At 39.1% G+C, this 16,134-nt stretch overlaps 1 protein-coding gene across 3 annotated transcripts in view; it reads right to left on the bottom strand.

Moving 5' to 3' along the window:
• Positions 1-1,944: 1,944 nt before the first annotated feature.
• The window catches only part of RBBP6 (RB binding protein 6, ubiquitin ligase), a 39,857-nt gene continuing 25,667 nt past the window's right edge, over positions 1,945-16,134 (bottom strand). For 2 of the 3 annotated variants that reach the window (XM_054042938.1, XM_054042939.1), the window contains 10 exons: positions 15,639-15,811; positions 14,519-14,622; positions 13,643-13,947; positions 11,779-11,878; positions 11,619-11,697; positions 11,478-11,535; positions 9,882-10,247; positions 9,435-9,536; positions 5,875-7,623; positions 1,945-3,946 (listed from right to left, as the gene is read on the bottom strand). In XM_054042938.1, the coding sequence (XP_053898913.1) occupies positions 2,368-3,946; positions 5,875-7,623; positions 9,435-9,536; positions 9,882-10,247; positions 11,478-11,535; positions 11,619-11,697; positions 11,779-11,878; positions 13,643-13,947; positions 14,519-14,622; positions 15,639-15,811 (4,615 nt within the window). In that variant the 3' untranslated portion in view covers positions 1,945-2,367. The remainder of the gene's footprint in view (positions 3,947-5,874; positions 7,624-9,434; positions 9,537-9,881; positions 10,248-11,477; positions 11,536-11,618; positions 11,698-11,778; positions 11,879-13,642; positions 13,948-14,518; positions 14,623-15,638; positions 15,812-16,134) is intronic. The other variant, XM_054042940.1, reaches the window with a different exon arrangement.

Raw genomic sequence — 16,134 nt, 5'->3', positions numbered from 1 at the left:
GAGATTAATTTGACCCCACAAGTCTCAAAAACATGTTTGGAGCTACTCCCTTCATAGCACACTATGGATTGCATGAAAACTGAATACATTAATACTAAAGCACATTTCCTTCAGAAATTTGTTGGATATAAGAGGTTGATCAAAAGTGACAATGGTACCTCATCCTCTTACATTCAAGGTTGAACACAACAGCTGTATTTCAGTCTTTTCCATCCCAAGAAATTTGGAAAGGAAGATTCTGCACATATTACCTCAAAATTCACTGGAGAGACACAGTGAACAATCTCCTAAAAAACCCTAACACAGGTTTTACAGCTCTGATGCAAAGGATATATAAACTGAACTTCTAAAAACAGCGGCTTTGACAGTTTTTTTAACAATGGGTTACGAAGAACTACAGCTTCTTGTTTTTTTTTGTGAAGGCACACGGTGCTAATCAACTTCCAAAACCTGATTTCTAAACAGAGGTCTTATTTTGAGCCTAGACAATAAAGAGCATGTTAACATTTTCTTTTAACTGGAGTTTTAAGAATTTAACTGAAGCCTGAAGGAGGTTGCTGTATTCATCAGGTCCGAACAGGGGGACCCCTTTCCATTTTCAGAGGCATCGTTCTAATGAGTAAGAGATACAGGAATACAGAGAATAGAAGGGGTCACACTTTTACAGATGCATTCGAATACCAGCCCATTTTGCTGTTTACTTAGCTATGAAATGGCTGCACTGGATTGGAATGTGGGAACATTTAGAAAGATGTGCATGCAACAACTCTACTTCCTATACATTTGCCTAATTGTTTTGGTTCTTCAAAACAAAAATTTGCTGGCGTATCCCTAAAATCTGCTACTCCTTTGTACAGCAGAAGATGCCTTAAGTCCACCATAAGAAAAATGCCTTACCATAAAAATGGGAAATTTGCTGCTGGGAAATGGAATCCAAAATTCATCCCGATTTATTACTGTTTTAGCTAGCACAAGCACCTGAATGCTCATCTTTAACCCCATGCTTACTGCATGAAGGCCACGCCCCGTAAACAGGCTGGAATGAGTTTACCTTCTCTCCTGACTGGTCAAACTGCTGCCACCACAAACAACGCCACTTTTGAAGAAAATAGTCTCCACAGGCAGGAAGCCCTGAAATGCCGCTTTTAATTTAAATAGTTCCAAACAGAACTCAGTTTAGGTCAAATCCCAGAGCCACTGAAGTCAAGGGGGTTTTGCCATCAGCTTCAACTAGTATCAGGATTTGGCTCTTAATTCACAGTGAAAAATACTTCTCGCCATGTTAACTTCCCCACTGTTGAACACTGCTGTCACGGTAATAAAAAAGTGACACTGTAGGTCTTCTTTAAATGATCAAAATCATTACTTTTACACTTTTTCTGTATTTCCTCTCATCACTCAAAATGTTTATATAAAAAGGAACTGTCATCACAGTAGAAAACAGCCTGTTATAAAGCAAGAGCTTCTATTTTAAAGACACAAATATCTTGGTGATCAGCAATGATACAAAAGGAAATACAGAATATAGGACATGTTTCCTAAAATACATTTGTAAACATCTGCCAGAGTGTGGCAATGGTTCTTTAACATAAATTGGAACAATGTTGACACGTGACAGCTTTATATATACAACATTTTAAAAAGTCAGTACCGGCTACGTAGAGTGGCTATTGATTCAGGTAATATACCTTTTTAAATATAAAAACATCTAGTTGGCATAACCTGGCACATAAAAAAAGCTCTTTTTTTGCACCACCCCCCTTTATTAGTGCAGCTCAAAACTTTCCTCAAGTTCTACTGTTTTTTTTAAACGGTTAAAACTGTTCTATTACGTTCAGTACATTTCGGCTGCCTAAAAGCTTTCATTTGTCATTTTTGTTTGCTGCTGTTCTTACCCATACCCTGTTTACGTTCAGCTACTATTGCAAATTCCATCACATTGAATAAAGTTTACTGAAAACTTTTTATTGTAATCAAAAAGGGACATAACAGGGCTGTAATGTATTCTGCAAATCATTCTGCTGATATTTCAGAACTGATATCAGCTTTTTCTGCCAGGCAATTAAAAAAAAATTCAAATGTGAAAATTTTCACAGTACAGTAAACTCCACCCAAACTAATTAACGGTGGTTAAAAATAAGATGCCTCAGCAAAACCTTTCGTGTTACATGGTCACAACTCACAATTCTGTACAAAATGTTCACTTTATAAAGCTCTGATGTAAAAATCAAATAATCAAGCAGCAATATTTTAAGTGCAGCACAGGGTCTTTCATGTCATTATTTACAAAGCTTGAATTTGTTTACATTATAACAAAATTTAATACAGATGACTTAATAATTAAGTCAATTTCTCTTATCTGTCATTTTATACAGCGACAGATTTCACTTTTTGGTCATCTTTCTCTTTCTCCTTTTCTTTATCTTTGCTCTTCTTGGATTTTTTCTTCTTGTGTTTGTGTTTTTGGCTTTTCTCCAATTCAGATTCATTTCCAGTGTGCTTCTTATGTTTCTTGTGTTTTTTATGCTTCTTATGTTTCTTTTTGTCTTTTTTCTTTTTCTTTTTCTTGCTGTCCTGACTCTCTGCTGAGCTTGCGCTGCTGCTGTGGCTTCGAGTCTGACTTTCAGAAGGGCTTTGACTACGACTGCGGCTAACACTGGGACTACTTTGACTCTGATTTCTACTTACGCCAGGTTGGCCAAGCGTTGCTTTAACTGCAGTCTCTTTAGATTTATCCACTGCCTTTTCTTTCAGTTCTCTAGTATTTCTTCCTATAGAGTCTTCATCTTTTGTCGACACATTACTCTCACTGTCACTTTCATTGTAGTCTGGTACAAATGCAGCCTCATCAGTTTCTCTAGTTAAGTCAGAAGAGAGTCGAGAGGAGTGGCTTAACTGAGGCTTAGGTTTGATGGTGCTCTTGTCGCTTTGCCCAGTAGCGTGTTCTCTCTCAGTTTTTGCATCCGGTGATCCGTGTTTGTAAGAGGATTTATTGCCACTTGTGTCTCTGTCTTTATTGCTCTTTGTTTCTGATATGTGTTTCTCTCTCTCTTTACCTGAACTTCTATCTAGAGATTTGTGTTCATCAGATGAACGTTTGGAATCATACGCTGTTTTGTGATCATACTGTCTTCTGTCCCTCTGAGGGCTATAGCTGCTCCTTTTGGACTCTACAGTTCCCTTTTTGGACAATTCTGGACGTTCATCTCTTGGTTTACTCTTCTGGCCTGATGCAGACTCTCTATTTCGAGAAGGGGAGTCTTTTCTCCTTGTTAACTCATTCTTTTCATCTCTACGCTTGAAACTAGAATGATCCCTGCTGCTATCATAGTCAGATTTTTTGTCCCTGTTAGGAGTAAAATCTCTAGCAGAAGATCCACGCCCAGTATCATGTTTATCTGAGGATCTGCTGTCTTTGGAAGATTGAGAAAGGTTTTTTAGGTTTCCTTGTTCAGTCCCACGTTCTGAGTGGCCTTTTTCTGGTTGAACACTGCTCTTCCTTCTCTCAGAAGTGTCCTTGTCTGACACAGAATGATCCCGGTCTTTGGTTTTCCCTTTTTCATTTGACACAGAATTTTTTGAACTTTTTGCTTCATGCTGGGAGCTTTCATAATTTGCTTCTTTTGCAGTTTTCTGTGTTTTTTCCAAAGGCTCATTTTCTTTTTCATTGTGTTTCACAGGGTTTGTGGGCTTAGCACTGACATTTTTTACAACACTAGCAGGTTTTCCTACATTTGAAGGTGCTTGCGTAGATTTAACGTCTTCCTCTTCAGACTCAAAGTCATCTTTATCCCACTTTGACTGAGGAACCTGAATCATAATAATGACATCTTCAGCGGGGGCTGTTATATCATTATTATATTCTTCCATGGTCTTAATGACCGTTCGTTTTGCATCTGGCTTTTCTTCAGACTTTCTAACAGGGCTGCCTCCAGTAGAGCTAGTGCTAAGGTTGGGGCGGGAGGAGAGGAGGAGGAGAAAGTAAAATATATACATTAATAAAGATCTAAAACCCAGTTACAGCAGATTATCTGTACATCACTTTGATTAACAAAATAAAATGTTTTTTGTTTAATTTCACAATTGAAACTCTAAATCTTCAATATTCCTTTCAAAAAAATTCATATTATAAAAGTGGGCAAGAGAGGATGATCCCACAGGGTAAGAATTATGAGCCATAATTTAATATAGCATCTCCCTATTATGCATTTAATTAGTTTATGCACTAGATTATCAGATTGGGGAATCTCTTGTCTGAGAATTCCTGGGTGTCCTAGTTCCACCAGTACTAGACAAACAAGGTAGTTCCTTCACCTCTTCAACTGGCAGGTCAGCAACCAATGAGACTAATTTTCATCTGTCCAGCGGACCCATGGCCCCTTTGTGTTACAGTTCTTTTCTAGATAGCACATTTATTTTTAAAATGCCTGTTACAGTAATCAAAAAAATCCCATTCTACATGAGTCTATTATCTTGCTTTTAGCAGTAGCCACACCTAATGGAACAAAGGGCAGTAACATGCCACACAATAAATGAGGCATAGTACACACAGCCAGTTGGGCAACACTATACATGAGTGGGTGATAGACAGGAAGCAGCCGCAGCATCAGGTGGTGTACCTCTGCACCCCCAGACTGGGTCCTGCATGGAGTGGAACTTGGCTGAATTCGAGGATTAGGTCAAAGAACCTGTTTGTTTTACACGAGTTTGTAGTTTAAGGGCTTGTCTACAGGAACAATTAGTTCACAGCAATCTGGGGTATGAATCTACCCCCAACTAGCCTGCGACAGACTAAGGCCTGGTCTACACGAGGAAATTAGGTCGGCATAACTACATTGCTCAGTGGTGTGAAAATCCACCCCCCTGAGCAATGCAATTGAACTGACCTAACCCCGGGTGTAGAACAGTGCTAGGTGAATGGGAGAATTCTCGTGTCGACCTAGCCACTGCCTCTTGGGGAGGCGGAGTACTTACCACGAAGGGAGAACCCTTCCCATCAGTGAAGGTAACATCTTCACTGAAGCACTGCAGCTGTGCACCACTGTAGCAGTTTATGTGTAGACAAGCCCTAATTGTCCATGTGGACCCTGCTGATGTGCATTAACGGTTCGTTAATGTGCTTTGATCTAGTTCCATTTCAAAGAGGACTAGATCAAAGTGCATTAAACTGTTAATGTGCCTCAGCAGGGTCAGACCCAAGCTTGCTGTGAACTAAATGTTTTTATAGACAAGCCCATACACTACAATTGTTTGTACAGGTTGAACCTCTCTAGTGTGGCACCCTTAGGACTTGACCGGTGCCGAACCAGAGAATTTGCCGAACTACGGGAGGTCAATGCAGAGTGCCAGCAGGTCTCCACAGGCACGGGAAGTAGAGGTGCAGGGGGTGCTGCAGCACCCCCAGGCTTTGCACCCACTGTGGCCTCCCACCCAGGGGGGCCAATGCCGGCCCCAAGTCCTCCTGCTCCCTCCCGGAGCTTGAATGGCGCAAATCAGCTGTTTGTGGCGCTCCAGAAGCGCTGGGAGGGAGGAGGAGTAGTTGATAAGTGTGGGGCCACCAGCGCGCAAGAGGTGCGGGCGGCGGGGGAAGCTTGGCACCAGTGGATGCTCCGCACCCACTAATTTTTCCCCATGGGTGCTCCAGCCCAGGAGTACCTATGGAGTCGATGCTTATGCCGGACCACTGATGTTACCGGACCAGGGAGTGCCGGATTAGAGAGGTTCAACCTGTAGTATAACACTACCATTGCTTGATTGTGGTTCATATGTTCATTTTACTATCAATTTAGTTGTTCCTGTCATTAGACAACTCAAAGATTTTATTTTATGGAGAGTAGAGGAGACAAAACGAGTAAAGAGGAAATCAGAAGGTACCTGGTGTAATCTACAAGAGTTGAACTGGATCCATCAGCCGCTGTTACTTTTCTTCTCATTTTTCCTTTCACTTTTTCTTGTTTACCTTTGCTGCTGGGTGGCTCGGGTTTCTCGGCAGGTTCTTTTGTAGGAGGTACATTTTCCCCACTTACAATCTTTTTGCCTGTTTCTCGGTTTAGTTTAATCTTTTTTGCTGGGGCAATCAGACAAGCAGCTTTGTCCTTTTCAGGAGATCTCTCTGCCTTTTCACTATCAGGCTCAGTTTTTCCCTTTGGTGATGGTTTCACTTCAGCAACTTCTGCTTTAGAGGTTTTTAATGAAGTGGTTTCATGTTCCTTTTCTACCTTTTCCTCTGCCTTTCTTTTTCTTTTTTCAGGTTTTGTATCAGTAGGTTTGCTTTTTTCCATCGGTTTTTTTGACTTCTCTTCCTTGCTCGATGGCTTTTCTGGCTTGGATTCTTTTGGATGCTCTTTCTTTGCTTTTTCGTCCTTGGCTGGTCTGGTTTCTGGATGCTCTTTTGTCACTTTTGGGTTAACTTTCCGTGGTGTGCCAAGTGCCTTCTCATCCTTTTGAGAGGACGTCGATTTAGTACTGTCTGTCTTTGGCAACTCCTCCTTGGCTTTTTTCACAGGAGGCTCAGTTCGAGGAGACTTTTCACGATCAGCCTCTGCTTTTTCTTGGGGTGCTTTAGAGGGTTTTACTAAACTGTCTTTCTTGGTAGTGGCAGCTCCTTCTGTTTTCCGTTTTGTCTTGTCAACTTTTACTTTAGGTTTATCTTTCTCTTTTTTCTCCTTTTCAGATACTGGTTTAAAAGCAATGGAATCTGCTTCCATAGGCTCATCTCTGACAGGTGTAGCATCATCCCTACTTGGGAGCATGAACAGGGAGTCAGTTTTAATTTCTTCCCCCCCACCAGGCTCTCTGGGCTTTCGCGAGCCTTCCAACAACTCAGCATTGGGAAAGCCTTCACTCTCTTCCCCTTTCCTTCTCTTTCTATGCTTTTTATGTTTATTTCCTTTGCCATCACCTGATGGATTTTCGGATTCCTTTTCCTTCGATTTTGTAGGATCTTTAACGTTGTGGCCTTCTCGGCCTGAAGGCTTTTCTGGATAATTGCTTCCTATATTGCGACTTCTATGGCTTTGTCCACTAGCAAAATCCTCTCTACGACCCCGAGCATATGGGGAATTCTCTCGCCTGGATCCTGGTGGACCAAATCGGTCTGGAGAAAAGTTCTCTCTATTCACTGGAGGTCTAGGCTGAGCTCCAGCAGCGTAGCCCTTGTAAAACTTTTCATACCACTCTCGATAGTTCCTTTCCCATTCTCTGTATCTTTCCTTTTCAAATGGATCTCTAAAATCAACAGATCTGCCATAGTATGCTTTCATGTCATATGGTGGAACTTCTCTATACCGGTTAATATATTCTCTTTCTCCCTCTCCTTGAGGTATAGTCCGCTTAGTGGGGGATTGGCCTCTAAAAGCTGGAGATCTTGATCGTGAATGGTATCTTCTATATGCGGGTGACCTTGATCTCGAACGATGATATCCATGGGACCTTGACCTAGAACGATAGTTACGACTCTTCCCCCTGCCTCTTCTTGGGTATGGAGGTGATCGTGAGTATGAACGAGAGTGTGAGCGACTAAAAGATCGAGAGTAGGAACGAGAGCGGGATGAACCTGATCTTGACTTGGAGTACGTATATGAACTTCTAGAGTAAGATGAAGCACTATATGGTGACTTGGACCTTAAAAACAAAAAACCAACAACAAAACACTTTTAATGTCAAATAATCCCTTCACTCTGCTTTAAAAAAACCAAACAAACCCATCCTCCCAAAAAAATATTTTTCCCTTTTCTATATTTTGTTACCAAAACCACTGTAGGCAGTTAACACAGTCATAATGCCACTGCAAGCTTCTTACGAGTAAATCTGTTGTGTAAGTGTGTCTCTCTGCATGACATGCAAAAGTTGCTCTTTTGATTCAGCTAGCATAACAATTGGTGCAGGAAGACTACAAGCCCAGGGTCTAGCCCCATCACTCATTTCCATCATATTAACTACCACGTTTGTTAATTGATTGAAGGTGGTATATAGTGGCCTCTACTGGTATGTGTAAGCACAGACAAATATTTCATTACTTGGCAAATCAGTCTGCCGTACAGATCATTTATGTTGCAACAGGATGCTAAAAGGGCAAGTCTTAATGGCTAAAGTGCAGAACCAAGCATTAGAAGACCATGAATTAACTTGAAGACAAAGCTAAATCTTGACAAAATGCCAGTTCAGTCACAATTTAACTTTACTGCTTATTTGGTAATTTGCACAGTGTGCATAATATTCTGTACTGCAACATGACGTATGATATTATTTAAGTAATACTTCCAGTTAGGACTCCTCACTGGAGAAAAGTGCAATACATTGGTAAAGCCTAAGAACAGTGACCTTGTTTGAAGTAAAATCACATCTAAAAGCTTTTAGCTTTCAACTTGTAACTTTTGGTAATACTACAAATGATTCAGTGTTACTACCAATACTGTGATTTGTATGGTGTTATTACTGAAGAATTTTTCAGACCAACGTTGCAGAACAGATCTGTACTATTAGGGTGGGAAGCTTTTAAGGACTTTCAGGACGCTGAAGATATTTTCCTGGTAGAAACTTTTAAAAAAGATGCCTAATATAACATGCCACTACACTTTCATCAGTTCCCCATGAAGTAGCCCTTCAACCGTAATTTAACATAAATGTTTTCAAAAAATTAAATACAACAGCAAATGCACTTTTTTTCATTCCTGAGAAAAGCTGAATGAAGTAAAGTGAACTTAATGCTAGTGAAAGGCACCAGATATGCAGTCCTGGAAGTTAAATTCTTCCAAAGTATCCATAGATTAGATGACACACGGGCAGAAGTAGTGGAGTCTTTTCACACATTGCTAAGAAACACCTACAGAATCACGTAGGGAATACAGTAAGCACATCTACTCAGTTTTTAGCCTGTGATGAGATAGGGTATGTCTATACTACCCGCTGCACTGGTGGGCAGCAATCGATCCTGCGGGGGTCGATTTATCGCATCTAGTTATACGCGATAAATCGACCCCCGAGCGCTCTCCTGTTGACTCCTGTACTCCCCTGGCGCTTGAGGCGCAGGTGGAGTCGACGGGGGGGGGGCGCCAGCAGTCGACTCACCGCAGTGTGATCTAAGTACATCGACTTCAGCTACAGCTATGTTATTTACGCAGCTGAAGTTGCTTAACTTAGATTGACCCCCCCGCCCCCCAATGTAAACCAGGCCATAATCTACAAGGATGTCACCGCAGGAATAGAGATCTCCCTCACCCAAACCAGACTAAGTCATAATTCCAGATGGGTCAAACTGCTGCAAGATTATAACAATTTCCAGTCAATTACAATCAGGACCAAATGTTGCCCGTGATCTAACCATGAAACCTTGTATCATATTGCTAATCCCTCTGAAGAAAGAGGGGTGGAGTGGAACTCTTTAATTCTGCTAGATTAGTTGGCTCTGCATTGCAGACATGTAAAACAATTACCTAGAAAATGAGCGTCTACGTTCCTTTTGTATCTTCTTGTATTCCATCAGTTCTTTAGCAAAATCATTTGTAAACTCATCGAGTTTGGACTTTTTCTTCTCTCTGTTAAAATAAAATTATGATAGTTTGAACATATACACACACAAAAAAGACATCAAGAAACAAATTTAATATTAATAACATTTACATTGCATGCAAATAAAAAAAATGAACACCCTATTTTTATGAAAAAATTTCCTATATGAATTTCATGGCAAACTTTAGAATTACAGTTGTCTTGTTTTAGTTTTATAGGTTTACTACCTTGTAAGGCAAAGCACATTGGAAAATTTGCTTTATATGTCACTTTTGCTTATAGCAGATGCACTTTAGTGTAATTGCTGTCCAAATGCTATTGAAATAGAATAATGAAAAACAATGCAACTTCATTCAGAGCCAAATACTTACTCCTCTTTAAGTCTCCGCTGCTCTCTGTAAAATTCCTCCCTAGATAAAGGAGGTGCTTGTGTCGTTGGGATGGTATTTGAATGAGCCGTTGGTACTGCTGTTGGTACCCAAGGTGTTGATATGTTTGCAGGAGCTGGGGGGTATCCCGGTGGGGGGACATTGTACCCAGCAGGTGGAGGCTGACCAGGTGGAAACTGAGGAGGAAACTGTGGTGGAGGTACCCCCGGTGGAAGAGGAAGTGCATGGGGAGGTGGAGGAAACAGGGGAGGTGGAGGCACAGTCACAAAGACAGGTGTTGATGCTGGTAATGTTGGGGCCTGAGTCCTTTGTGTACGTTCACTATGCGGGCGTCCTCGATTTGAACTTCTAAAGAAACCCAAAAACACGTGTCACTGTTTGTTACACTCTGCCCTTATTTTAAAAGAGGAAAGTGAAGGAAGCTTGTGTCCATCTGAGGGCATTTCCTGTCCTTGTCCTCAATTTAAGTCTCTTAAACTCCACCCTGCTTATATGTCTGCTCATTTCATTCTATACTCCTCTTGCTCCTGACTCTCCCATCCATATCCTCACCCCCAACTGCTCCCTCAATCTTCTTTCCTCACTCTCAATTTTGGACAGATGCTCCCTATGCTTACAAGTCTCCCACTTTGCGTGTACCAAATGCCCACCGCTCCTCTGCCAATCTTTGATACATTTAATACTTTGCACTTTGAGCACTTCTCATCTTCAAGGCACTGTACAAATGTTAACTAATCTTCTCTTGAACTTCTTTAAACTTCTTTCTTAGAGTCTTCCTATGTTGTTGATCTCACATTGATGCATCTGCACTTTCTTGTGCCTGAACTGCTGTCCTGTTTATTGATTCTGAGAGTTTAATATATTTGTGGTATGGACTTTTTTTTTTTTTTTTTTTTTTTTTGAAGTGTTTTGTAAAGTGCTATGTATGCTTACAGCACAACAGTAATCAAATCAATGAATATACATCCCAGAAAGAAGGATCAGCTGGATGTTGACATAGAATTGAAAGGGATCAGCTTCACCATTTGAAAGCACTAAGTCAGAGCACCCACAATTGCTGTAAGGTAAATGTTATGTTTTTTTTTATTTGCATAATTTAGTCATCTTAAACAATAGCAACCAAATTCTTTAATAAACAGAACTTACAACTTTGAAACTGATTTCCAGTGGCTTCAAATAACAAAGCCAATTCCTTCAGCCCTATTCTGCAACTATCAAGAGGGAAGTTTTCCACCTGATTTTTTAAAATTATATTTGAGATTTTAAAATCTTTTTAATGATTTATTCTTTGAAAGTGGATTTATTTTTTTGCAATATCTTGTAGATTACAGTCAAATTTCCCTGTAGGTAATCCTAAGGGAATCTACAGTCCCAATTTGTTAAAACAAATTAAGATAAAAGCATATAAAAATGGTGATTACCATTTGGCTTAGATTTACCACACCTGTCTACATATACTTAGGTAACAGGTGGTTTACAGTTAAATATGTTCAATAACCAAATCACAGTTAAATTTAACAAATTAGCAAGCTGCTTAAAAACACTACGAAGTGAAATATTTTTTGCAAATATACTTACGGTTCCCAGCCTGGCCTATTGCCTGCAGAGCGAACCGTATTGGTTCTTATTGGCTGACCTATTTGAGGGAAAAAAAAATTCTGTTCAGATAAACTGAAGAAATATTTCTATAAGAACAGGGCTAAAGTTGTGGTTACTCACCAGTAGTGGGTATTGACTGTCCTTGTGAAGTCAGCTGGCCTTGTAATGCTGGCTGTCTTAGTACAGGAACCTGGTAGCCCTTAGGGATCAAGAGGGAAAAGTCAGAAGAGACACTTTCTCAAAACATAAAACTCATTATATATGCTCAAGTAAAATGTACCTTCTCTTCCATCACAGTGCTAATCGATAGAGAGGAAGAAGTTTTAGAATGTTCGGAGGCTGTCACAATAGCTGCAGGAGGTATAACACTATCAGCATCACTGGGAAAAAAAAACCAAAGGACACGAGATTTGTGACATTCAAATATGGTGTTTTAAGTTATTGAAAGAAAAAGGACTGAGGTATATAAGAAAAAGCTGCACTATTTTTAATTATTGCGAAGAACACCACGTTGCATAAAAACAGATTTAGGACTGTAAAAAAGGTAAAGTACGAGTTTACTGAAGGAGAGGGTCAGAAGGGAACACAAGTTTTCCAGAGTAGCCTCTATATTTTCACATGCAAGTTTTAGAATGTGTACGTTTAGACTTTTACATACAAATCTCAGTTCTAGGGTGTGTAAAATTTAGTACATACATACTTTCAAATAGAAATTTAGTGGCTGGGATGAGATTATTTTGAAATATGGCCCTCAGGTGTTTAATGATATAGGCATGCTATACTGTATTTGTATTGTATTGTATCCTTGTATTTTGCTATGATACTCAGACCTGAAGAGCAGCTGTGTGTAGGCTTGAAAGCTCGTCTCTCTCACCAACAGAAGTTGGCCTTGTAAAAGATATTACCTCACCCACCCTGTCTCTCTAATAGGTAGGCTGACACTTTGTTTGATAGAGGTACTGTCTTCTAGGTTCAAACCACAGAACTAGAGATGTGAGCCTTCAACTACAGTTTATTTTTTTAAAGTAGACTTTAATGTAATTTCATGGGAAGTTGTTTTGGACCTTAAATTTACAGTGTGAAGAGTTAAATTTACATAGCTTCTAATTAATGCTCTCTGAGGCACTACACCTCAAACCTACATATGTCACTGTTGCTTTGATTTATGTATTTCATTGCCGCTAGGTCAAACCCTGTATGATGTAGATGATAGAACCTGAGCAGAAGGAGCGTTATGAATGTAAATGGTAAGTTTTACCCATAGATGCATTTTTGTAGTTTAAGAGAATGCACCGTGTGTCCTCAGTGGTAAGAAAGGCAAACCTAATAGCAATCAAGAATGCTTTCCAATTGGAAGAGACTGATGTATCAAGTAGCAAAAAGGGTAACTTTAGCAGCCGCTGTTCTCTGCTAAATTTAGAGAGCCTTCCCCCAGAAAAGACACTGGGAGAAGAGTTCCTATAAGAAAGTAATCCTACACTGGGAGAGCTTTAGCAGTGACCAAATAGTCACCAAGATAAGTGCTTCTGGGGAACTGGCTGCTCTTGAGTGATGCATGTCACCAACATATCACAAAACTGAGTCTTTATTTAAAAGAATGGTGAGCATCTCCAAAGGAGCAGACTAATATAACTAATTCTTCTACAAAGAAGCAGATACACATGAATGAAATAAGACTTGGTGTGCCTCAAATACCCCAAATAAATAAGAAAAGTCTATAGAAACAAATGCTTGAGTACCATTCTCCCAGTACCTCATGGAGTCACTACTAAAAGCATAAGGTCTCACAAGGTCATGAAGTGTTCATATGCTGGATATATATAACGTGTCAAAGAACACATCACTGATTTCAAGGAGGAGTGGAGGGGGAAAATTAAGTTTGTGAATTCCACCCTGTCAGAATACAGGGTGAATGACCTGTTAAGTTACAGCAGGGAAAGTGAAAGACAATATGATAAATGAGAACCTCCAAGGCTGTACTTGGAGCTGGAAAGGAGAGGTTTGTTTGTCAGCTATTACTAAAGCACATATAAACAGCTACCAAACAAGATAAAGCATTATAAAGATAAAGTAAATGGAAGTGGAAAACCAGCATTAACATTTTTATTTCTTTTTCATTTGCATTAAACTACAAGTTTACTTACTGAAAAGGTCCTTCTGGTTTTTCAGAGTGAAGAGATATGGACATTGTTGCAGAGATATCAGCAGCAGGTGCAGTGGCAGAAGACTGATTTACTGGCAAAGTAGTCGTCACAGATGATTGACTAGGAGTCAATGACGATGTTAGAGAAGGTGAAGAAGTGATTGGAATCATTAGAGGATCCTGTTGTCTAGAAACTGAAGGCCTTACTGCAGGTTGTAGGTTCCGCTGAACTGGCTGTCTTGATGGTTGTGTCTGCTTACGGAGCCTTTTTGTGTAGCCAGTTTCATTTTTGAAGTTGTTTACAGCCTAGAGGTAGAAAAATAATTGTTACGTAAAAATTATGTATATACATTATGATCCCTCTAAAAAACTTCCTTCACTAAGCGTTAAGGTTGAACTATTATCTCTAGTTTTCAGAGCTAACAACCTCATTGAGGTAAAAAAGGAAGTTCACTCCCTACAGAGCTATCGTATGAGGCTGCCTCAGATGCACGAACAGCACTACATCCGTTTACACTTTCTTTATATTTGTAAGCTTCTCTTCACAACAGTGAAAACTGGAAGCATGATTTCTTTTTGTGTAAACCAACATTAGAACATCGTTTTGACAACATATATATTCAACTATGAAAATATCTGTCAATATTTTTTGCTGAAATCTGTAAGTGAGCCAGTTTTCTAATCCATAAATCAGGAATTTGCTAGCTGTATTTTTAAAGTGATAATTTCAAAATAAGCAATTAATAGATTTGAAAATGCAAATCTCAACCAGTCTTAAATATGGTGATGGCTCCATGAAGTAGAATTTTCTTGCCTCTTAGCTACTTACAAATAAGATGAGCTTTTCTTACATACATTATATGTAAAGTGAAGTTACCTGGCGTAAGAATTTGTTGGCAATTAAAGCATCAGGGGAAACATCTGTTTGATGACAAGTTGGGCAGGTATGTTCCTCTGATTCCAGTAGTGATGTTCTGATACCTGTGAACAAACAGAAGTACCTGAGCTAACAAATATTTGGGTCATACTTTATTCTCATATCCCTGTACACAACTAACATTGGGGTCCAGAGGAAAAATGGACTGGGTGGAAAACATTTAAACAGGGACTTATTCAGGAGTTCTAGTATGCGGTATTATACTTTTAAAAAAATTCTGTGACCACACACTCATAATTAACAGTGACTTTTACTAACAGATAAAGAAATGACAGGTTGATTACAAAAAATATTTTTTTGTGCAAAGAAGGATTTACAGATCATAAGAAAATAATAGTTTCCATGGCTTTTTGAAAATTCCACGTGAAAAAAAGCACCACCTTGTTCAGACTTAAACGTTGTTTAGTGTTTGCAAATCACAAAGTACAAGATAAAGTTAGTGCATGACAACCAGTCAGTGAAACTGACTTAACTAGTTTATTTTCACTATCTAGTGGAGTGGGATACAATAAGTAATCAACCTCTAGATTAATGGGTAAATTTTATTTCTAAGAAAGCATTAGTAAATTAGGTTAAGATTATATTTTTAACTAACTGTCCTTTTAAAAGAGGAGTTTGAACAACAGTCTATCTTTCCTCTTGTTTGAGCCTCCAAGTTAATTGCCAGTGTTGAATTTGGGATACAATTTACATGGCAAAGTGATGACAACTATTACCAAATCAAACAACAGAAACAAAGGATAAGAAGGGCTTGAGAAAGCATTTATTCAAACTAGATGTGTTCAGCATCAGTGACTATAAAAAATAATTATACAAGCATTCACTTCTTATGTTTCTCCATCCCTATGTAAAAAATTCCCCTAATCCGAGTTCCAGCTAAAGTTATCTCCAGCATTCTTCCTTTACTCCAAGATAAAATGCAAGAATTTTCTGGTTAATAGATAGATACCCATGTTTCAGAATGAAGAGGAGTATAGCAATTTTTGTTGATTCAGATTCCTGTTCATTTTACATGATCATTTGGCATTTGAGTTAACTAATGTCAGACTATGGCACTTACATTCATCACAATAACTGTTTCCACAGCAGGGAATGACAACTGCATCATTCATTATATCTTTACAGATTAGACATAACAATTCATCTGGAATAGGATCGTCCTCTTCTGAGGAGGAGGATGGTTCCTCCTGGAGGAAAGGGGGCTTTTCCTTCTTCCCTATAGCATAAGCCTCCCTGAAAGAAATAATTTAATTTAAGACTATCTGTTTAAAGAAGGAGTATCAAATTTTCAGATTTTATAATAGAATTAATAAATTAAGAAAACACTTGCTGAATAGAATTCAACCATATATTTAGTATTATTTATTACACAGCAGAGATTTAATCTCTAAACAGGTAAGTGATTATTTATTGCATAATTGGCACAGCTCAAACATGATACTGTTTCTACATAAGGAGGTACACAATGGAAAAATGAACTGAGATTTAGAAAAGGTGGAGTTTTAGCTGTATAACGATACCTTTTTAAAATTACAGTATGAGTTAGATATAAAGGT

The sequence above is a fragment of the Malaclemys terrapin genome, chromosome 10 (assembly GCF_027887155.1).
Source record: "Malaclemys terrapin pileata isolate rMalTer1 chromosome 10, rMalTer1.hap1, whole genome shotgun sequence".
NCBI lineage: Eukaryota > Metazoa > Chordata > Testudines > Emydidae > Malaclemys > Malaclemys terrapin.
The sequence above is the reverse complement of the archived record's forward strand: the minus strand, read 5'-3'. Positions and strand labels throughout refer to the sequence as shown.